This window comes from Cimex lectularius, unplaced genomic scaffold (genome assembly GCF_000648675.2).
Source record: "Cimex lectularius strain Harlan isolate CLEC.00 unplaced genomic scaffold, Clec_2.1 scaffold4, whole genome shotgun sequence".
Lineage (NCBI taxonomy): Eukaryota > Metazoa > Arthropoda > Insecta > Hemiptera > Cimicidae > Cimex > Cimex lectularius.
The window spans coordinates 300,046-323,756 of record NW_019392723.1 but is presented as its reverse complement, the minus strand read 5'-3'; the positions used below and the strand labels follow the sequence as shown (position 1 = coordinate 323,756).

The window sequence follows — 23,711 nt, the reverse complement described above, 5'->3', positions numbered from 1 at the left end:
TATTATAAGTTTTAATTTAAAATAATTCATATCCAACCTGTAAGGATGAAGCATATGGGTTGTGCATAACAATAAGGGGTGAGTAAGATGCATTCAAAGGTAGCCGAACCCCAGAAATCGGCCTTAGACGATAAGGACTGACAACACCTTCACCTTTAACCTTAAATGACACAATAAAACGTTTTAATGTTCTACCAAATTGTACATATATAAAATTATTTACCAAATATTTAAAGCTTCCTTCTGAAGTGTGAATGTACAAGTTACTCTCTATTTCTCCCTCCCCTCGGCCCAAAAAAACAATATTAAATGATGTGTTGCCAAGAGGAGGGATCAACTAAAAAAAAAAAGTTTAGAGTAACATTGCAATAAATTAATAAAAAAGTACATACTTTATCTTGGAAAAAGGAACTGTGAAAATGAATTGTGTTGCCTGAAATCGATGAGAGATGTACAGTTTTGTTGAAGCTTGTATTGACTATAGTAACCTTTTCATGATGCGGTATACCCAAAAATCTGGAAAATATTATTATGAATTAATAATTTGAATATTATCTGGATATTATAATGGATTAATTTGAAATTCAATTTTTTAATTTATCATTATTAGCTTGTAAACGCAAAATAATCAAAAGCTCTGGGACCTTTTGTGCATTTCAGAATATACAATGACAATTAATTAAGGTTTTTAGTTGAGACAAAAAAGGAGGTCACGATAGCTCAAGTGGTAGAGCAGCGGCATATCTAGCCGAAGATCGTGGGTTCGAATCCCGCTCGTGCCATTAACTTTTTTTCGTCTCAACTAAAAACCTTAATTAATTGTCATGAATTAATTGGTCAAGCGGACCACGAAAGTAGTGAATTAAGAATATACAATGTATAATACAAATACTTTGTGAGATTCTTGTCTCCGTGTAAAGAGCATGTAGGAATGCCTCCAGATATGGGATATGCTTGGAAGGGAGTATTTGGATCCCCTGTTCCAATTTTTAGAGGAAATAGGACTGTTTTACTAATACTTAATAGATATCTTGTCTTGTGTTTCTTTATATATGTTGAGACTGAATGTACTTATCAGCATAAATGTCTAGTGTTAGAGGGCCAAAGGTGGAATATTGAGTGCCCCATCCACCCTAAATTTATACATAGGTGAAAGGGGTGATGGAGGAATGTCGAGTACTCCACCACCATGACTGAGTGAATGGTATGTAAATAGAATGTATTTAAGAGTGAGTGAGAGTGTGAATGGGTTTAGCAACTGCATTCATTTGGTGCTGAAATGGACCTAGCTGTTGATAGCCTCTGGAGCCTAACCTTGGTGGCTGAATGGATATAAGGACTGACCCCAGACTGCCAACCCCCTATGTATTGATTCTTGAGGCCTGCCAGTAATTTATAGTAAATTACAAAAGCTTGAATTGTTGGTGCAATGCAAGAATTGCAAGCACCCATTTTTTTTGTATGTACATCTGTTCGTGCAATCTGTGTGCAGAGTTTGGCTCATATCAGTATGAGATTTCTTCTTAAAGTCTGTCAGCCTAGTCATTTCTTATCATTTTATCCATAGCTAATTTTATCACCACAATTTTACAAATTAAGTATGCCTTAAAATGACTGAATTAAGTAGGATGTGTTGTATACATACAATACGTGATTAGCACCTAATAATAAACAATGATATAAAAAGTCTCACCTTTCTTTGAAATCCAGTATCGGAGGGTAAAATTTTAAATTTACTTTCGAACCATAAAGGGACTCATCCATAACACTTTGAAGTCTGGAAATATTGAATAAATTTGAAAAATTAATTCTCATAAATAAACAGTGATTGGATTAACTATCAGTAATAGGATAACTTACTTGAAATCCGGGCCTCCGGTAAATTCCTAAAATTAAAAAACAAATTAAAATCTTAATTGTTAATATCATATTCTTCAGAGTATAATAGAAATGGTAAAGTATTTGTTTTTAAGCAGCACTCTTTGAATGGTTCAGCCCTGAAAAATTTCTGAACAAAATTACACCTATATAGTTGAAATTTGTTCATAGCACGATTTCTGAATAATCATTACACCTATAGTTAAACCGATAGATTCATCATTTCTGATCATTTTGGACTGCCTATCCTTGCTGATTTTGTCTGTCTGACTCATCTCGACATTTTGCCACATTTTTTAAATTTGTAATTCCAACTTGGGACCTTTACCTTAACGTGGCTTCAGACATGTGGGATTCGTCGAATGCTGAGAAAAGGTTCACCGAATCCTGACAAGTGGAAATGGGTGCTCGGTCACCCACCGAGCAACAATAGTCACTATAGTCACAATAGTCTTGCATTGCTAGTTGTCCGTTTCGCGTCCACTTCAAAGTGCACATATATTCACTGTTCCAAACCCTGCATGTGTGTACACATAGGCACACTACTTCGCACATGCCAAGCCGAGCATCTTAACACTTAGCAAATGTTCGACATTCAAAGAATCCTGCATTTCTGGAACCACTTTTACAGTGCTGAACGCCATGTCAATCATTCTTCTAAAACCTTGTGTTGAGATTCTTGAAAGTGATGAACCATCCAATGAAGTTAACATCCCTCACATTGTGTGCCAGCGTTGGCCGGTTTACTAAACCGTGTGTCCTGCGACAGTGCTGGCCATAGTGTTAATGACCAGGAGAAAATATAATTAGTTATGTATTGTCGCATTTGAGGCCTAGCCAACTTTGCCCAGGGTCTAGTTTTCTACAAACCACAGTGAGAGGGAGTGAAGAGTGAGAAATCAATCAAATAGAGGGTGTGAAAACACAAGTCAATATTAGTTGATGGTTCTGAGTTATCAATGTAACAAATATAACCATCTATGGCTTTAATGACTACTTCCATCCTTTTTGGCATGCTCATAAAATATTTTTTTAGAAAAATCCTGCGCTAAATTGTCCCATTCCTCCAATACAGCTGTCTATAGCATTTCAAGGGCTGTAGGAGGTGGATCCCTTGACCAAACCTTTCTTTTGAGATGGTCCCAAATGTGTTCAATTAGGTTAAGGTAAAAGTTAAGGTCAGGGATCTTGCTGAGGATTTAGTTAGATATGGCAACATATGTTGCCTTATGTAGCTGAGCATTATCATGCATAAACCAAGATTTAGAGCCTTAAAAAGGCATAAAAGGAACTCTATGATCTTGTAGGATCATCTCACTGTTCGAGTACCAAACCTTGAATTGGTACCAACTTGGTACGTGCCTCCCAAGAAATGCTATTTCAGAACATGACGGACCATCCTCTAAACGTTTACTATTTCCATGTACAGAAGAGTCCGTATTGTTCACCAGGTCTTCTCCAGACGCTTTCATGGCCATATGGACTGTTAAAGACAACTCTCATCACAGTGGTGAATAAGACATTTTTCCATGCCTCCATAGACCAGTATTGGTGTTTTCTTACACATCAAAATTTCAAAAGTGTACTGTGACAAGGAGTCTTTTCAAGGGCCTTCTTTATCTAAGGTTTGACTCTGACATTGATATCCACCGAAAATCAGCAATCAAGTTTCTGTACCAGAAGCTGTTGAAGTGCACTTCCAGATTGCTTGCATTTTAACATAACGGTCATCTATAGGCGATTCTGGTACAATCTGAATTTGGTCACCTCAAGTGCCTCCCACTCTCCCTGTACTTTTTAATGGTCATTGAAACTGACAAATAATGAATGCCAAGGTAATGCAGAAAAGATGAAGTTGGAGTGAATATGTTTATTCACCTTTTCAAAAAATAATTCCAGAAGAACTTTCTTTTGAAAAAGGGCTAATAAAACTGTAAAAACTGACTGAAAGGAACATTGAGATTCAAAGAAAAACTTTGACCCTTCTTTTGTTAGTAAACAGTTAATAATAATAATTTGACTATCATGTTAAAAATAATATTATTACAAATATAAATAAAATGTGGGTTAAGGTGAAAAACTAAAAAATATCTAGATTTAAAGGTGTTGCTATATTTTTGACTGGGAGTATAATTTAAATAATGTTTAATGCAGTTTATGGTGGATCAGCAAAACAAAATTTATTTATCTTATTGTTTTCAGGGTTGTTTAAGCACAGAAAAATTGTTTATGTTTCAACAAAAAAACATGCCCATATAAAACGAAGGAGGAAAATGTGTATTTTGCAATGGTCAAATATACATAACATCTTTAATTTTTTTCAATACAATATTCATCATTATAATTAAGATAGAGAACGATAAGCTGGAGATAAAAGATTCTCATTAAAAAAAAAAATAGTGGTGGGAGAATAAGTCAATGACTTATTCATCAAAAATAATTTCTAAAACTTTTCGTTTCTACTAGACAAAAAATATTATCTGGAGCTGGTTGCGTCGACCTGTACTTCTTTTATCGGTTACAAAGTAATAAAAACCGTGACAAGGAATTCGCAGAAATATTTCAAATAAATCTAAAGAAACCAATCAGAGAGATTGTACTATCACGTATAAATCATACTTTTTTTACTTTTATTTTCTATTTTTAAGACTAGGTGACTAACTTGAGAAATTTTCTTCTTAAGTGCAAATCACTAATTTTGGATGAATCACTAATCTGATAAATGAAACATTCTACCAAAAACAATTTTTAAATGTTTTTGAAAAAATTCTGCGAAACATTTGTTCAATCTTTTGTTCGACATTAAATTTAAAATTAAATTAGTTAAATTTAAATTTAAATTATTTTTTAAAAAAATGACAGCTACTTGTTTATATCTCAAAAATTGTAATATGTCCCAAACGTGTGAAATTACAAATTCTGTGATAGGTGGAATATTTGAGACTTTCAGGGTGAAATTCGATCTTGGTTAGGGATGGTTTCAAATAATTCATTGGCAGTGATCAGACACATTAAACAAAAGTTTAAGTACTAAAGAGAAAAATTCTCTACTCAAATGCCAAATCACTAATTTTGGACGAATAACAGATAGATGAAAACATTCTACGACCAAACTATTTTGAAAATTCATACATGTTTAGCAGTCATAATTTACCATATTAATTATTCTTTTTAACTAGTCTTGGTCAAGATGAAAAAGTCAGTGTCACGAGCGGGATTCGAACCCATGACCTTCGGTTAAATAAACAACCTTTTCTTCAGTGTTTAAATTAAAAACAATAAGAGATAGTGGTTTATACATCCAAAATTGTAACATCAATACAACGATGTGTGAAATTTCAAATTCTACAATATGGTCAAAATTTGAGACTTTCAAGGTGAAAATGTATTTTCACAATATGCACTATCGATTAATGTCAAAATTTCATGGATTTATGAAACATATTGTTACATGTTAGATAATACCCGATCATCTCATCATTGAACAATATCATTTGTACAATTGTAAAATTATTGCATATAAATCATACTTTTTTCTGTTTTGTAGTTGTTTGTAAGACAGGATGACTAGCCCGACGAATTTACCTCTAAAATCACTAAGTTTGGATTAATATCTAGTTTGACATATGAAAAAATTCTACAACAAATTTTTTTTTTAAATCTTTCCGGGTCACTCATTCGGGCAACCTTTTGTTCATACATGTTTAGCAGTCATAATTTACCATATTAATTATTCTTTTTAACTAAGGTCTTGGTCGAGATGAAAAAGTCAGTGTCACAAGCGGGATTCAAACCCATGACCTTCGGTTAAATAAACAACCTTTTTTTCAGTGTTTAAACTAAAAATAATGACATCTAGCTATTTAATGTTTGAAACTGTAATGTCAGTGTATAAACCTACATTTGGAATATCAAACTCTATGACAGGCAGAAAATTTGAAACTTTCAGGCTGAAACATGATTTTCGCAATGGCACTACCAATCAATGATTAACTTTCATGAATTTATGAAACATTGTTACAACATGACTATGTGAGATATGACCTACCGCCTAATCTTTGAACAATATCATTGGTATAATTGTTAAATTATTGCATCCAAATCATACCTTTTTTTTTCTGTTTTGCTGTTGTTTGTAAGACAGGATGACTAACCTGAGGAATTTAGGAATTTACCTCCAAAATCACTAATTTTGGATTAATCTCTAGTTTGACGTATGAAAAAATTATATGATAAAAGTTTTTGGGAAATCTTTCTGGGTCACTAGTCCGGGCAATCTTTAGTTCAACATTGAAATTAAAATTAATCACGGTTATTTGTTTAAATGTAAATTAAATTAAATTGTAATGCAATGTACAAATGTACATATGGAACCTCAAACTCTATGAATGGCTGAAAAGTTGAAAGTTTCAGGGTGAAACTTGATTTTTGCAATATGCACTACCAATCAATGTTAAACTTTCATGAATTTATGAAACATATCGTTACAACATGACAAGATGAGATACGACCCGCCCACCTCATCGTTGAACAATATCATTTCTATAAATGTTAAATTATTGCATATAAATCATACTTATTTTCTGTTTTGTTGTTGTTCGTAAGACAGGATGACTAACCGGAGTAATTTATTTGACATTTGAAAAAATTATACGATAAAAGTTTTAGAAAATCTTTCCAAATCACTTGTTCGGGCAATCTTTTGTTCAGCATTGAAATTTAAAAACACTGACAGCTAGTTGTTTAAACGTTCAAAATTGTAATGTCAGTGTACAAACCTACATGTAGAATATCAAACTCTACGACAAGCTGAAAATTTGAAACTTTCAGGGTGAAACTTGATTTTCGCTATATGCACTACCAATCAATGTTAAGCTTTCATGAATTTATGAAACGTATTACTACAACATGACTAGATGAGATATGACCCGACCACCTCATCGTTTAACAATATCATTTGTATAAACGCTAAATGCATTTTTTACATGCATTTAAAGGTCTTTTTTCCATTACTTAGTAAGACAAAAATATCTATAAAAGTACAAAAATAAATGTGTTTTAACTTTACCTTCGGCATTTGGACCGGAATGTTTTCAACGAGGTATCGCACATCTTCACTCGCCGAATAAAAAGCTGAAATTAAACAAGAAACCGTGAGATGTTTACAAGAGACAACTTTGGAAAATAGTAAATAATAGTTTTCAAAAAAAAACTGCGCCTACGACTCACAATTAGGGTTGGAAGATAAAAACGATTGATGTGGTAGAGCTAATAACACTAAAATTGAAGCATAACAACAAATAAACTTAAATGTCATCTCTTTATTTGAACGAATTGTTTAGGGCTCAGTTGTTCCCATGTTAGAACAACAAAAACTTCTTATCATACACACAACACTTCGCCTCCTTCTATTGATTTTCTCAGCTGAGAGAGTGCTTAGTTAATAAATTTCACCACAGCCTTCTTGATATTCAACAGGATGAGATTTTTTATTTAAATTTAAACTAATTTGCTAATTTTCATATTTAATCAATTATAAATAAGAATTTTTTTAATGATTACAGATTGTAAACATCAAAAGTTGTCTATTTTGAAGGACTTCATCGCCACAGGGTTTATACGACAATGACGTCATGGACAGTAATTAAACGCCACTCTTTTCACCGATTTTTATATAGCTTTTTTCCATCAAATTAACATTTCTAACTTCAAAGTAAATTTTTACTTACAAATTAACCCTTTTTTGGTTCAAACTGACAATTTTTAATTTAAAATTTACCATTTTTACCTAAAATTAACGATTTAAAATTTCATGTTTTCTATTTTCAAATACATATTAACGATTTTGATTTCAAATCAAAACATATCAACAACGATGATTAATTAGAAATTAATCTTTTTTAGTTCAAATTGAAATTTTTTATTTAAAATCAACCATTTTTTTAGTTCAAATTAACGATTATAAATTTAAAATTAATTATTTTTAACATCAAATTAACCTTTTTTTTAATTACAAAGTAACGCTTTTTTTCGTTCAAAGTGACCATTTTTATTAAAATTAACCACTTTTTTTTAGTTCAAATAAACTATTTTAAATTTCAAATTTACTATTTTTAACTTCAAATTAACCTGTTTTAATTTCAAACATTTTTGACTTTTAAGAAACTTTTTTACTTCAAATTAACTTTTTTTCAATTGCAAAATCACTCTTTTTAGTTCAAATTGGCAAATTTTAATTTAAAATTAATCATTTGTTTATTTCAAATTCACTGTTTTATACTTCAAATTAACCTTTTGTAATTAAAAATTAACTTCTTTTTTTAGTTCACTTTGGCAATTTTTAATTTAAACAATTGTATTGTTCAAATTAACCATTTTAAATTTCAAATTTACTATTTTTAACTTCAAATTAACTTTTTATAACTTCAAGTTAACTTTTTTTTGAATAATGAATAAATGAATCCTTTTTCTGTTCAAATAGCCTTTTTTGAGTTTAAAATTTGCCTTTCAACTTCAAAAAGCACCTGTTTTTATGCTAAATTAATCATTTTTAATTTCAAATTTACTATTTTTCACTTGAAAGTAACCGTTTTTAATTTCCAAATGAACCATTTTGGAACAGCCAAAAAGTTGTTCTTGCTCCATATAACCTCTGAAGAAGATCTTATCACCCAAACTGACCTTTACCCTTTCTACGTTCAAATTTACTTTTTTAAATTTCATATTAACCCTTTTTTAATTTAGAATTTACCTTTTCAATTTCAAATTAACCCTTTTGTAACTTCAAAGTAACCTATTTTAATATCAAACTAACCATTTTTAACTACAAAATACCCTTTTTTAATTTGAAATGTACTATTTTTAACTTTAATTTTACAATTTTTACTTCAAGTGAATCTGTTTTAACTCTAAATTTACTGTTGTAAACTTCAAAATAACATTTTTTAATTACAAATTAACAATTTTTAATCTAAAAATGAACATTTTTTCAACTTATAATTAATTATTTTTTATCTAAAATTAACCGGTTTTTAGTTCAAATTAACCATTTTTAATTTCATATTAATCTTTTTTTAAATTTAAAAGTAAATCTTTTAATTTCAAATTAAACTTTTTTAATTTTAAAAGAACCCATTTTCATTTTAAATTAAACGTTTTGTTTTCAATTTAACCCTTTTTAGTTCAAATTATTCCTTTTTAATAAAAAAATTAACTATTCTTAATTTCAAATGCATTTTTTAAAGGAGTAACAACCACATAAAAATTAATTACAATTAAATTTATTTTTTATAAAATTAAATATTGAATTTATTGCTTTATTTTTATTTATTGTTTTATATTTATTTATTGTTTTATTAATTAAATACTGAAACTTATTGTTCTTCTTTATTCTTATTATTTATTATTAAAACATTCAGGTCTTTCGAAATTTTAAATTGTCTGAAAAGAAGATGCAATGTTCAAATTAAACGATATGAGAATCATCTCATAACAATTGATGTTTCAGTAGAAATGCAAATATTTCACAAACTGATAGATTTTTGCAATTCTTTATTTTTGTAGAACATTATAATCTAAATTTTTATAAATAACGCCAATTCATTCGATCTTTGTTACATTATCGATATGTTAAAAGAATCGAATCTTACGCTTATCACACTTTGCCCGAACCGATAACAAAACCTCCAGGCATGTTTACAAAATCACATGTGATAGAAAATAACGTTGATCATCTGGACGTGTGTTTTGATTGAAAAATGCACAGTTTAGCGAATAAGTTCGTCAGAATAATAAAAATACGTGCCAATTTGTCAATAGTTAGGTGCATCAACCATTCAAGATCTTCTGGCGGACAAGAAAAAATCAGAAACATCGGCATTCTAGCTCACATAGATGCTGGTAAAGTGCTTAGGAAAAAACTAATATTAGCCATTTCACCTTATGGTTTTTTGGAAATGTACATTTTGTAGAAGTTTTTCCTTGCAAAATTGCTGGAAGGAAATTTAAAAATGTACTACTGCTTTGAAGCGATTTATATTAAATTCCTGTTCACCAACACACTGTTATTTCTCTAAGATAGACGCACGCTTTTTTTTTCATTGAACTGTCTTAATTTTATTTATTGAAACATAATTTGTAGTACTGAGCTTTTAGTATATTTTGGTCTGCTTATCCCCCGGCTGTTTTGGTATCAGATGCATTTCAGATTCTTCGCCATCTTCTTTTTTTAAAATTTTTGTATATTAATAGTAACTTATTCTGGCTAGCTGTATTAAATTGGGAGCTATCTCTTTGTGATCTGCAGGGTGATAAACCTAAAATTTGGTCATTATTGATCAGTTTGGTCAACTCTTGATGTTTCGGCCTGTTAGGTGCATTTTGTCTCCCCACCATCTTTATTTTTTTTTATATATCCTATTGTTTGGTCATTACTGATCATTTTGGTCTGCCTAGATCTTAACTTGTATCTGAAAAATAATTCAAGGCTCCTGAATATTGAATATGGTATAGCCATGTACTAAAAACATTATCCCTAAGGTATATACAAAAAAAGTAAGATGGCGAGAATTTGAAACACATCTGACAGACAGTCAAGTATTGGCTCATCAAACTGATCAGCATGGTTAAGTTACTATTAAAAAAAAGCCAAGGGTGAGGTGCGAAAGATGTCTGACAGACCAAAACAGCAAGGATAGGCAGGCCAAAATTATCGGTAAAAACCCAAGTATAGGTACATCACCTTGCAGGCAAGGAGAATTTTTATAATTACAAGCTATGCTATTTCTTCTATATAATTCTTTCTATTTCAAGTATTACAGTAAATATTGTCAATAATGCATTATTTGGTCAATTACCAAAATTAAAATTTATATATATTCTGAATCTTGATGAAAAAGCTATTTTAGTTGTTACTGCCAACTCACAACTTGGCAATGTTGAACTTTAAATTCGACTGTGGAAAATTTAATTATGTCAATTTGTAGACAGATTTAAGATTGTTTTGCTCTGATAATAACTTTAAAATAGGTCGAAACCTTGGCAGTAACAACTGAATTTGCTTTTTCATCAAGACCATACCGTGATGCACAGCAGTGGTGTGTAGAAAAGTGGCTGATATATCTAACACTTAAAATTAAAATTGTTTGATAATAAAACTAGTAGGAACCAGCTGCTCCTAATGAAAGATTTTATAGAGCATTACACAATTTTTAACCAACCTGCCCTGGTATTATAAAATGCTTAACATCAAATTAAATACCAATTTAAGTGAAAGTATGATAAATTACAGTAATTTTGATACGATGGTTTATTTATCAGGTAAAACCACTACAACAGAGCGGATGCTGTACTTCTCTGGTCGTATACCCACAATGGGCGAAGTTCATGATGGCAACACAGTAACAGACTATCTGGCACAAGAAAGAGATAGAGGTATACCACAAATATTGTATTATAAATTTATGCACTTGAATTTTTTTTTAAATGTCGACCGTGGGCACGTCCGACTGTATAGGGTGGGGAATTGATTTAAACTTTGAGTAGTGTTGCTGGGGTAGTTTTGAATCCGAGGGCTTGTTTTTTATTATATCTTGCAGAGCAAAATTATAGCCCTATTCTATTCTAATGGACAGGTGGACATCCATGGCCAAGCTTAAAAAAAATTCTTGGATACAAAACTACTCCAAGCGACACCATTCATGTTTTTTTTTAAACAATTTTATTGAGAAGGTTCCTTCTCAAAGGTTAATAGTTTAAAATAGCAATGGTAAGTCAAAACCCATACTAGGAAAGAAGGAGGGGATGTCGACATAACAAGAGTTTGTTATATTGTTTTTAAGGTATCACAATTACGTCTGCCTTTGTGGATTTAAAGTGGAGGGGTCATACAATTAATCTTGTCGATACGCCTGGGCACATTGACTTCACTATGGAAGTCGAACATGCTTTGAATGTTATCGATTCAGCCATAATTATTTTGGACTCAACAGCAGGTTCATTATTATAAATTTTTCAATTCTAACATTGTGCATTATGGTTTTTAATTTTTTGTCGAAAGGTGTCGAGGCACAAACTGTTACCGTTTGGAGGCAAGCCCAGGCCCAGCGATTGCCTTGTTTATTGTATATAAATAAAATGGATAGACCAAGTGCAAATGTCGATTTATGTTTGCAAACTTTACAGACAAAATTATTATGCAAGCCATTCCTTCTTCATATTCCGATTATAGGTTTGATTTGCACTTCTATATAAATTGTAAAATATTAGATAATTTGGCACTGAATATTTAATTTTTAGGAAAAATGGGATTCGAAGGTATAATCGATTTACCTTCTTTTGAAAAAATTATCTGGGCTAAAAATGGCAAGGAAAAAGAGAGGCAGCTATTGAATAAGACAGATGGTCAATATGACTTTGCTTTAGAGGCCAGGCTGGAATTGATTGATAGGTTATCTTCAATAGATGATAAACTAGCAGATTCAATATTGGAAGCAGGTTCTTTAGAAACAGTTACCAAAGATGAATTAACTGCCGCAATAAAACGAATTACAAACCAAAGGGTAAAATATACTCTATTTTAAAGTTAAAACAAGTTCTGTATTAAAATATTTTTTAGAAAGGAGTTCCAGTAATTTGTGGTAGTTCTTACAAAAACATCGGAATTGAAACGATGCTAGATTCTGTTATAGACTATTTACCATCACCAGTAGATTCTTCCAGTGTTTTCTGCCCCTCGAATATAAGTAAAGAAACACTAGCACGGTCATTTAAAATTATACACGATAAACAAAGAGGGGCTATAGTTTTCTTTAGAGTATATTCGGGTGAGTTGCAGAAGGTTGGTAATTGAAAATTGAATATAACATGCATTGCAAATTCAGTAAACATTTTAAAAATGTTAGGGACAAAAAATTTACAATGTGAGTAAGAAGATGCAAGAACATATTGGAAAGATACTTGTACCATTTGCTGACGATTTTGAAGAGATACCTGTAGCTAGTGCTGGTCAATTTGTAGCTGTCACTGGAGTTAAAGTTAGTTAATTTTTTAAAAATTAATTCAGTTTAGCAAAATATAAAAACACTTTTTCAGGATGTATTGACTGGTGATTTTATATCTACATCACAAAGCAGTTTGAAAAAAATTCAAGATAGTTTAGAAAAGAATAATTCCTTGACAAAGGAAGAAGCAGAGAGACTTCTAGATAGCAGGCATAATATTCCTGAACCTGTATTCTTTTGTTCAATAGAACCACCATCTCAGGTAATTATAAACTTTGAGACCTTACCTCTGCTAGGAATGTGAATGTATGGCTGAGATGAATGTATCTGACCTGGAGTCCTGGGGTCTCAGTTTATGTTTGTTATGTGCTCTAAAGAACAAATCTCAGCCCCCATTGTTTATGTTTGTGATCTGGAGTCAATTCTTGATAACAATGTTAAAGTGATTCAATATGTCGATGATATTTGCCTTTATGCAGAAGCCCAAGAGCTGGCCGATTGCATTCAAATTCTAAGCATGACAATAGAGATGTTTTGATTTAGTCTTTGAAAAATGGAACAATAATCAGCCCTGAAATACCAATTATGTCCGTTGAAGTTGCATTTGTCTAGGTAGCTGTGAGGAATTAGTGGCATTCAGTTTTCGGTAGTTCAGATGTGAAATTTTTGGGACTTATTTTGGTTCATAAGCTGTCATGGTCAAATCACATCAAATGTCTTCTTGAAAGGTGCAAAAAACTCTTATTATCTTAATATGTATTAAGAAGTTTCAACAGTAGCAAATGGGGTGCTGACCCAGTTACAGGTCTCCTATTTTACAGATCAGCGATTAGTTCAGTAGTAGATTATGGATCGGTTTTTATGATCATGCCCCCAATTCTACTGTCAAACTACCTTCCAAAATAAATGTATAATGCGTGTACTTGGCTGTCTTCCTAGTACCCCTCTTCCAGCGTTGTATGTTGAACCTGTGAGCTCCCATTTAATGTTAGACATGAAAAACCCACATTAAATTGTTTAACCAAATCATTCTCCAAAAATGGTCCATTATTTACAAATTTATCTTTCTTAACCTAAAAAGTCCTCATAGAACGGTATTGGCAAAAGAAAAAAGTCCCACATATGATAGAATCCTTTTCCTGAAATATATTCTGTACCTTGTAGTGGAAACCTACGGTATGGTACTCGTTGGGTCACTACGGGTTCTGGAATGTTCTTGCCCTCCACTCTGCAGTGAATTAGAGCAGAACCAGTGCTCATATAAGCAGGGGCACTGCTCCACTGGCTGAGACTCGTCAACCCGACGAGGTCTCACCAATCACTAATCAACAACGACAGCAGACTCATTTCTCTCACGAGTTCTAGCTTATCACTAATGAAGCACCTACGACGATGGCAAAGGTACTCTCAACATTAGCCTCGAACTCGCCTTCTCAACATAGCCAACTTGGCTAAAGGGAAACTGCTGCATTCGGCCAACTGCTGCACCAGAGTCCCTTCAACCGATGTAGAGTCAGATGACTCACGGCCCCGGACCTCAGCAATCTGCTCTCTCTACTAATAGGCACACACACTCGATCCTGGCTTCGAAACATCGTCTCAATGTTGTGCTTCCCAACAACACCGGCCCTTGTTAGGGCCACCAAAAAACTCTAAAAATTCAGTTAACCCAATATTCAGTCTTGATTATCAAACAATTAGCAAAAATTCAGTGCTATGAACTTACAGACTATACCAATACCCTCATAATTTAATCGATGTATTATGCAGAGTGGATATATTTGAAAATTTTCCCAATTTCCACCTTATCTTTACAGATGGATCGAGGAGAAATGGAGACATGGGGTGTGCTTTTTATGACCCCCCCCCTCTTCAAATAGAATTTAAGGAACAATACTTCTTCCAAGTTTATGTAGCATATGCATGGCTGAAATAATAGCTATTGCAAAAGCTCTAGAATATGTGGCGGGTATCGACTATGCAAAAATCTGCATACTATCCTGCCTCAATTTTATTAAATTGTTAATGAAAACATAGACTTGCAGAACTTTTTCTCTGATACAGGCCATATTATACTCTGGGTCACATGCCTTGTGTTGTGAACCATATGTGGTAAGACCTCAGAGGATATGGACTCCCGGTACTTGCTGACTAGATTGTGTACACCTCAGATGGGGAGACCTCACCCCATGAGACTTGGATGAAGCAGTTGTTTACAAAACCATGGAACAGAGTTAGACCCCCAGACACTAGCTGGCTATGTGTTAGGTGTTGTGCAACAATATACAGTTGTGTGTAAGTTGATAGCCTATAGCTTTGTAATTAGAAAAGGATGTGTTTAAGAATGAGTGTGATTAAGTTAAAAACTGTGTTGAGGACTGAAATGATGTAACTGTTGATAGTACCAGATCCCAATGTTGGTAGGCAGAACAGATAAGATAGAGACCAATTCCAGACTGTAAACACTGATGTAACATAAAGTATCATTTTATAAGTTTTTATTGTGTTTTTTGTAGGCCTACCATCAGGCCTTGGAAAATGCATTAAACGAGCTGCAAAGGGAGGACCCCAGTCTGCGTGTCACTTTCGATGAGCATACTGGGCAAACCATACTTGCTGGTGACATTTCATATCTTGCTAACACATGCTGTTATGATTATAAATTGATTTATAATATTTTTTTTTTCTTTTAAAGGAATGGGTGAATTGCATTTAGAAGTTATAAAGGATCGTATCAAATCAAATTACAAAATTGATGCAGAGTTAGGAGTGATTCAAATTGTTTATAAGGAAGAGTTCTGTTCTACTGTAAAACATACTGTCACTCTAAAAAATGCACTTGGTGAGTACCAAAAAATAAATAATAGTAAAATAAAAATAAATAAATAACTTCACTCTACTCAGCCATTTTTTTTAAAACTAAAAGTCTAGTATTAACAGTTTTTGGCCAAGGGGAGTTCTAATAAAAAAACTATTCAAAGATTGGCAAGTTTAGTTTAGAAGTTATGACCTATGAAAACTCTACTATACTCAGTTTTATGTGATTGATGAACTTGCATTCAATGGCATTTTAAGAATGAAACAACTAAAAAAAGTACTTCCTATCATTCAGGAGGCTTTAACATCCAACTGGTACATTGGGTGACACGGGCAGGGGGTCAGAACCACTTAAAAATACTTTTTTCATATTATGATCAATTAAAATGATTCAAAGATTCAAACCCACTACTCAATCACTAGTATGGCAAACCTTAGAATCAAACGACCGTTTTTTATTGATTGTTTTAATAACTTTTCCTGCAATTTCAGTTACTTATTTTATTTCAATATTTTAGGTTCACACGAGCAAAATATTTTAATCACCATGTCTTTGAAACCAGGGGCTAGGAAAGAATTATTGCAATTGGACATGACAGGCGAGTCGGGTTCTAATTTGGCTCATTTATCACCGAAAGTTTTTAGAAAATTAAAAAATGGCATTATATCTTCCTTAACACGGGGACCATTATATTCAAGTGAGGTGGTGACAATTTTAACAATCCTATTTTATTGATAAACTAAAATAAACTACTTCCCTACTAATTGAAAAAATGAAAAAGGATTTGTTTCTTTTTAGGTAGTTAATGTTCATGTTATTTTACATTGGTTCGAGGCACATAGATGTACTCCTGAACCATTGATAGTCGCAGCAGCTGCTCAGTGCATCCAAGAGGTAAGTCAATTGATTTATATAACTAAAAATGGGAGGCTAAAGACATGGGAATACATATTTTAACAACACTCTGGGCTCTAGGAATCTATGTTTATTGTATCTAAGTTAATATATCCTTGCAGCAAGAAACAAACTGGATATTAGTTTTCTGCACTTTAAAACAACCCTGAATAAATTTTTGTTTGAAAATTACAAAAATGATCACGTTAAAACAACTTCACCAAGCCACATGAAACTTTACAGGGGCTTATAACCCTATAAACTGCACATGATGGTACAAAAAGGTTCTTTCTAAATACTTTAGGACCAGAGATTAAAAAAAAAATGTTTGAGGTGGTTTTATTGGTTTATTCTTTATTCGTCTCACTTTTAATGAAATAAAATCTTAATGTTCTTTATATCCTAAAAGAATTAAAGTTTAGCTTTTCAAAGATTGTATAAGCATGGATTTTCAATAAAGCCCAGAGAATTTATGAATTTTTAAGGGGAACATCAGAGAAACGTAAATTGCCCCTGACTAATCTAGCCCAAAAATGTCTATTGTTTTGTTTTCCATAAAAATTCGTAATTGAGGACTTTAAAAGGTAATTAAACCGAATCCGAATTTATTTTTTCAGTGCAAAAATTTCTGCTTCCTATACTGATACAGTTTCTTTTTATTTTTGTAACTTTTTATCTATCTATTCTCATTTAATGCAATCCTGTATGTTATTTTCTTATCTTAGGTTAAAAAAAATCTGCTTGTACATAATCACTTTGAAATACAAACACAACAATTTCTGAAAACCGCATTAAAAAGATTATTTAGATTACTTAATGTTTTTTCTCTCGTATAATATTTTTCTGCCTAGTATCAGCAGAAAAGTTCTATTGACATCAGCAACCCCATGTCTTTAGCCTCCCTTTCTCAGTGACAAAATTATTACACCATCAGATTTTTCTTCCTTTTGTAAGAAATATTAAAATTTACTGAACTTTTGTGAATTCAAATGGAATAATTTGAATTTATATGGGTTTTCAATTTAAAAAATTAATGGTCAGAAGGTCGTTGATAGGTCGTTAATAGAGCGAATATATGATAACTGGTATGATTATTTTTCAGATATTGAAGCAGGGTGAAGTTCGCTTGCTTGAACCTATTATGACATTAGTAATTACGCTCCCTTCAGATTATTGTAGCATGGTGTTATCTGATTTGTCAAAACGCCGAGGTATTATATCAGACATCTCAGATAAAACACATTACAAGGTACACTTTTGTATCTTTTTTCAAATTTATTTTATATGTATATGTTTTAAATATAAAGTACCAGTTTATTTTTTAATCTCCAGGAAATAAATTGTGAAGCACCACTTTCTGGATTACTCGGTTATGCCAAGGAATTGAGAACGATGACGTCTGGCACAGCTAATCTTTCGATGGAATTCTCGTGTTACCGCCTTGTGCCGGCTGATGAGGCAGAAAAGATAATCACAGGAACCAATACAATCAAAAGTTACATGTGACATGTAATTTCCAGTGAATAATTTTGTTCAATATGTAAATAGATAATTGTTATGAAATTCAAATATAATTGCTAAACGTTTAAATAATCTTGAAGCGCTTTTTGTGCAGTGTTTGAATTGTTGATCAATAAGTTTGTTAAAAACAATTTTTTACTTAAAAATGCAAGACTTGACATTTTAATAATTTTTTACTGAGGTCTTCATCATTGGTAAATTATTTATATTCCTTTATCATTGAATTTTCTTGAAACCTTTGATTTTCCTTCTGTTTTCTTTAGAATGTTAAACATTCTGGCTTCTGAACACTAATATATATGCAGGTTGATGAACCCTGATTCTTATGGATCATTTTGGTCCTCAGGGTTGGCTGTCAGATGCACTTTGGCATTTTGCCGTCTTCAATGTATCTACAGTTACAGATTCACTGAAGATGGCGAAATGCTGAAAACATCTTATATTCCAATCCAGAAAGGACGGGCAGACCAAGAGGACCAGTAAGGCTCAAAGGACCACAGAGAAAATTGTACAATTTTAAACTGGTCACATGGATCATTATGGTAATGAGAAAGCTGATAAAATGGCCAAAGAAGCAACATATGTCTAATCCAAGAAACATTCTTATACCACTTTAGATTTTTCAAATATCGGTTAAAAAAGAACAAAAATTATTTTAAATCTTGTATTCAAGAGGAAACCATAAGAGGAGAGACATCTAAGCTTTGTGAAATGTGGAGATCTAGTGAGAGTAGCTAGGTGAGAAACCTAGCTACTGCCAGGGTCTAAATGCGTGCTCTACGCAACATACTGCCTACTATTTTCAAAATATGCAATAGTGACCATAGTGACAATAATGACTGTGTTTGCTGGCAAAGGAAGACAACTGCACATAGTAATCCATGTCTAATATGTAAGCCTGCTAAGCTTAAATCCTTTTCTCCTTTTAGCCCAATCATCACCTTGGGGCTCAAACTGCCTCATGATAGGCCCATTCATATCTGAGAATGGTTGTAAGGAGTAGAAAACTGACTTTTGATTTCAAAATAATAAGCTTATTTCATTACATAGTTTGAGAATCAAAGGTTCAAACAAGATTTAGTAATCTAAATTTTATACAATAGAAAACCAACTGCTCGTTCAGTGGGCCAGGCCTTTAGAGATAACTGGGCAATTGTACTCACCTGTCTAAGAATAGGCCATGTGTCAAATGGACACTTACTTTTGGGCCAAAGCCTGCATTTGAGGCATGTAGAGAATGGTTGCTTGACGTGTCTCACAAAAGTGAAGATGTAATACCTTCGTTCCATATAAAGTGTGTGTAGGAATGCAACCCAGTATGAGAATTGTGTTTGAGCACAGCAGTATTTGGATCTCTTGTTGATTTTTGGAGGAAACAGGATGCNTAAATAAAGGTTAATAATAGATGTATTTGTTTTAACTGTCTCGAAGGAATGTATTTATAAGTGTGAACGTGTAGTTTTCTAAACAAACTTGGATAACCATCTTCAAATGGAATTGGCAATGCCAGTGGGTCATGTCGACAGGGAAGCTCCTATGAATAAAGAGCTTGGTCCATAGGTGACCTTCAGAGATCTGAATTGTATATATGGGGGTCATCTGCACATGTTTTAGAATAGGCCATGTGAAGCTGAAGTATGGACACTTATTCTTGGGCCAAAGCCTACATATGTGGCATGTAGAGAATAATTGCTTGATATGACCAACATAATTGAAGGGTGTCATTTCTTGGTTCCATACGTAGAGCGTGTAGGAATGCCACCCAGTAAGAGAATTGTGGTTGAGCACAGCAGGGTTTGTGTCCCCAATTCCGATTTTTGGAGTAAACTGGGGAGGCTTTGTAATTATAGATTTTTTATTGTAGTTAATGTTATCATTGTTTATATAAAAAGTTGGGTGATAGGTTTATTTGTGTTAACAGCCTCGAGGAAATGTATTTATAAGCGTGAATGACTAGTTTTATAACCGAACGTGGATAACAATGATCAAAATGAAATGGCAGTGTAAGTGAGCTGGATCGGAAGAGAAGCTCCGAAGTATCAAAAGCGTGGTTTGTCGTTAGGAGGGTCTGAAACAGAAGAGAGATCATCATCCGATTAAGAATAGGCCTTGCAAGGTTGACACATGGAAATTTACTTTTGGGTAAAGCCCGCGTGTGCTCCGTATACAGAGAAAGGTTGCTCGATGTGTCCCACTTAATTAAAGGATGCCATCCCTTGGTTCCATATAGAGAGCGTGTAGGAATGCCACCTGATATGAAAATAATGCTTGAGCAATGAGCATATGGGTCCTCTGTTCCGAATTTTATATATAATTGTATATAGTACTGGAGAGATATCTCGTTTTTTGTATGTTGAGATTAAACGTATTTATTAGCGCGAATGAGTAAAGTACGGGCAACAATAAAATTTTGCGTGTTTTGTGTCAGAAGTTAATATGAACTTCAAGTTGGGGAAATATAACGAACTTTAACAGAATAGCAAACAGAAAAACAATCTGCTTTTATTGTTATTTTATTTGTTTAAAGGATAATAAAAAACTTCCCATGTTTTGCATGGATAAAAAAGACCCAGGAGAAATAAACGCCAACGTCGTTAGCAAGGTTTGATCACCCATTGACCGACCGCAGTCCAATTTTTCATGCTGGTTTAGATTTATTAATGAAATTTATCAAGGCAATCAGTAATAAATATCGGAAATACTATCAAGTTGGATTTATCATATTAATTAATTGGAAGATTGAAGGGTACTGAAATTCGCAGGGGATGAATCCGGAGGAAATTATGACCAACCAATCTCCGATTATTGATCTATTATTAAATCTCCTTCCTCTCCTAAAGACTTTCGAAGGCGGGCCCGAAGGGTTTCTCCATCAATTTTCTTCGGCTGTGTTTTGACCGACTTTGATCAATTATTCATCAGCGATGTTGATGTTATTTCTGCATTGCCAAGCAATGTTAAATATTTTATGTAACGGTGGATGTTTGATCTTCTTTTTTCTTTTGTAAAAGGTACGATGATAGCAATATTGTGATAAATTTCAATTTATCGAGACACCTTAGACTGCTTTTAGTATATCGGTGATATCGAACAGATTAGGCATCTATAGGAAAGGAAAAGAAACTGGTTATCTGATTTTAAAAAAATCACTTTTGAAGATTTTCAACAGGTGCTAAAAAATTTATGTTTTGGCCGTTTTCGATCATTTTGGTCTATTAGCGTTTCCGCCTCAGTGTCAAACTAGCGAGAGTAAACGTATCGAGTCACGACCAGTTCAAAATTTTTGTCACACACGTTTATAATTCATTCATACTAAAATAATATTCTGCTATCGACAGTAAATGTTGTGCTGAGGTCTGCAAGATGAACTGACCACTAAAGATGGGAAAATTCCGCAACGCATCTTGCATACAAAACCGGCTAGGAGATGATCAATATAAAAACACACTTGCGAGATGTAGTCTGCGACGTGATGAACCTGTAATTTGGTCGTTTCGGATCATACGGGTTTGCCTATTTTACCTGGTTTGGCCTGAAAGATGAGTTTCCGCTTCTCGCCATCTTCAGTCAAGGTGGAAAATTGAGAACCTATTCCCTTTTCCTGATATGGCTCAGTTAATTGCGATTAGTCATTTCGGTCCGCATATCCTCGCTGTTTTCGTTTTCGCCGTCTCCGACTGTCACGGCAGATGTTTTTCCAATTATGAAGATTTTTCCGTCAAATTAACCTTCTTTTGAACTTTCAAATCAACACTTTTCAACTTCAAATTAACCTTTTTTTAAATTCAAATAAACGCTTTTTATCCTCAAATTAACCTTTTTTAATTTCAAATTAACCCTTTTCAACTTCAAAATAACCTTTTTTAATTTCAAATTAACGCTTTTTAACTTCAAAATAACCTTTTTTAATTTCTAACTAACCCTTATCAACTCCAAATTAAAGTTTTATAAACTTCAAATTAACTTTTTTAAATTTTAAACTAACCCTTTTTAAATTCAAATTAACGTTTTTTAAACTTAAAACTAACCTGCTTTTAGAAGTTCAAATTAACTCTTGATAATTTCAAATTATTATTTTTTTAATTAAAATTTACCTTCTTTTAAAATTTCTAATTAATCCTCCTTTACTTCAAATTAACGTTATTTTAAAATTTCAAATTAACCCTTTTTAACGACAAATTAGATTTTTTTACATTTTAAATTAATCATTTATGTTAAATTCAAATAAGGTTTTTTAAAAATTACACTTACCCTTTTTAAACTTATTAATCTTTTTTAACTTCAAAGAAGCTTTTTTAAATTTCAAATTAACACTTTTTAACTTTAATTTAACCTTTTTTAATTTCAAATTAACCATTTCAAACTTCAAATTATCCAAAACCTGGGTAAATACAACAACCTGATGATAAATCTTGTGGGTGCCAAGGTACAGAGAAAGTTTGGGTAACGAGAAAGCAGACAGACTGGCCAGAGGAGGTTCTGCAAGACCACAAATAGACCCTGAACCTATACTTGGGACAACAAAACCAAATGTAGGATCCTCAATCGCAGAATGGATCCAAACAAAACAAAAGAAGAAGTGGATAAACTCTAGCGGTGCTAGATATTGTAAACTTATGATGAAACAACCCTCACCGAGACTGGCAAAAACACTGCTGCAATTGGAGATGGCTAAACTCAGAGGATTTGTAGGACTACTAACCGGTCACTGGTATCTGAGAAAACATCTACACAACATGGGCATATACAACGACAATCCCATCTGCAAAATATGTAATGAAGAGGAGGAAACAGCCACCCATATCATCTTCGAATGCGAAGCAACAGCTCAATGGAGATTTAACCTAAAAAAACTTAGGGAATGAAATTGTAGCAGCGACAGTCAATGACCTGATACTTCTAAGGGGAGTCTATTGCACTGAACTAAGGAACTAGGAAGGTACAATAAGTCAGAAGGCTGCAGTGCCTCGGGAGTACAAACCTCGCCTAGTAATCCTTATTAACATACCATAACATACCATACCAACCTTAAAATAACGGTTTTTTAAATTTTAAATTAGCATTTTTTTAACTTCAGATTAACCTTTTTAATTCTAAATTAACAGATTTTTTAAACTTCAAGGTAACCTTCTTGTACAAATTCCAACTAACCATTTTTAACTTCAAATTAACCTTTTTTAATATTGAAATTTACTTTCTTTTAAAATCTCAAATTAACCCTTTTTAACAACTTATTAAATTTTTTTACATTTCAAATTAATCATTTACTTTCACTAATTTCGTGGTCCGCTTGACCAATTAATATATTACAATTAATTAAGGTTTTTGGTTGAGATAAAAAAGTCAATGGCACGAGCGGGATTCGAACCCACGATCTTCGGCTTGATACGCCACTGCTCTACCACTTGAGCTATCGTGACCTCTGGGGTTGAGATGGGAAGTTAGTGTCCGAGTGGATCGAGGTCACGATAGCTCAAGTGGTAGAGCAGAGGCGTATCAAGCCGAAGATTGTGGGTTCGAATCCTGCTAATGCCACTGACTTTTTTATCTCAACCAAAAACCTTAATTAATTGTTAATCATTTACGTTAACCTCAAATTA

The 23,711-nt window shown here is 32.8% G+C and overlaps 2 protein-coding genes across 4 annotated transcripts in view; one reads left to right on the top strand and one right to left on the bottom strand.

Annotated features, from left to right (window-relative positions):
- The window catches only part of LOC106672133 (transmembrane protein 131), a 34,702-nt gene extending 27,398 nt beyond the window's left edge, over positions 1-7,304 (bottom strand). The window contains exons 1-7 of the mRNA XM_014403314.2: positions 7,108-7,304; positions 6,947-7,011; positions 1,861-1,886; positions 1,694-1,777; positions 393-516; positions 224-337; positions 38-160 (exon numbers count right to left, since the gene is read on the bottom strand). Coding sequence (XP_014258800.1) covers positions 38-160; positions 224-337; positions 393-516; positions 1,694-1,777; positions 1,861-1,886; positions 6,947-7,011; positions 7,108-7,195 — 624 coding nt within the window. The 5' untranslated portion in view covers positions 7,196-7,304. The remainder of the gene's footprint in view (positions 1-37; positions 161-223; positions 338-392; positions 517-1,693; positions 1,778-1,860; positions 1,887-6,946; positions 7,012-7,107) is intronic.
- A 2,254-nt stretch (positions 7,305-9,558) lies between these two features.
- On the top strand, positions 9,559-18,271 carry LOC106673018 (ribosome-releasing factor 2, mitochondrial). 3 transcript variants are annotated; one of them, XM_014404916.2, is made up of 14 exons: positions 9,559-9,777; positions 11,197-11,310; positions 11,718-11,870; positions 11,936-12,106; positions 12,175-12,437; positions 12,494-12,715; positions 12,780-12,911; positions 12,970-13,140; positions 15,395-15,497; positions 15,574-15,720; positions 16,214-16,398; positions 16,495-16,590; positions 17,693-17,839; positions 17,923-18,271. In XM_014404916.2, the coding sequence occupies exons 1-14, from the start codon at positions 9,636-9,638 to the stop codon at positions 18,094-18,096; spliced, it is 2,220 nt and encodes a 739-aa protein (XP_014260402.1). In that variant the 5' UTR covers positions 9,559-9,635; the 3' UTR covers positions 18,097-18,271. The 3 variants fall into 3 exon arrangements, with proteins under 3 accessions (XP_014260402.1, XP_014260412.1, XP_024082473.1); XM_014404926.2 differs by lacking the exons at positions 17,693-17,839; positions 17,923-18,271 and having other exon boundaries at positions 16,214-16,393; positions 16,495-16,584; XM_024226705.1 differs by lacking the exons at positions 17,693-17,839; positions 17,923-18,271 and having other exon boundaries at positions 16,214-16,393; positions 16,478-16,531.
- Positions 18,272-23,711: the final 5,440 nt, after the last annotated feature.

What these genes read in the sequence shown, in the direction of transcription:
- LOC106673018 (XM_014404916.2), top strand. Translation starts at nt 9,636, where the DNA reads ATGCACAGTTTAGCGAATAAGTTCGTCAGAATAATAAAAATACGTGCC. An exon ending in TCTAGCTCACATAGATGCTG is followed by an intron (nt 9,778 to 11,196) that starts GTAAAGTGCTTA and finishes TTTATTTATCAG; the next exon opens with GTAAAACCACTACAACAGAG. An exon ending in CACTCTAAAAAATGCACTTG is followed by an intron (nt 15,721 to 16,213) that starts GTGAGTACCAAA and finishes TCAATATTTTAG; the next exon opens with GTTCACACGAGCAAAATATT.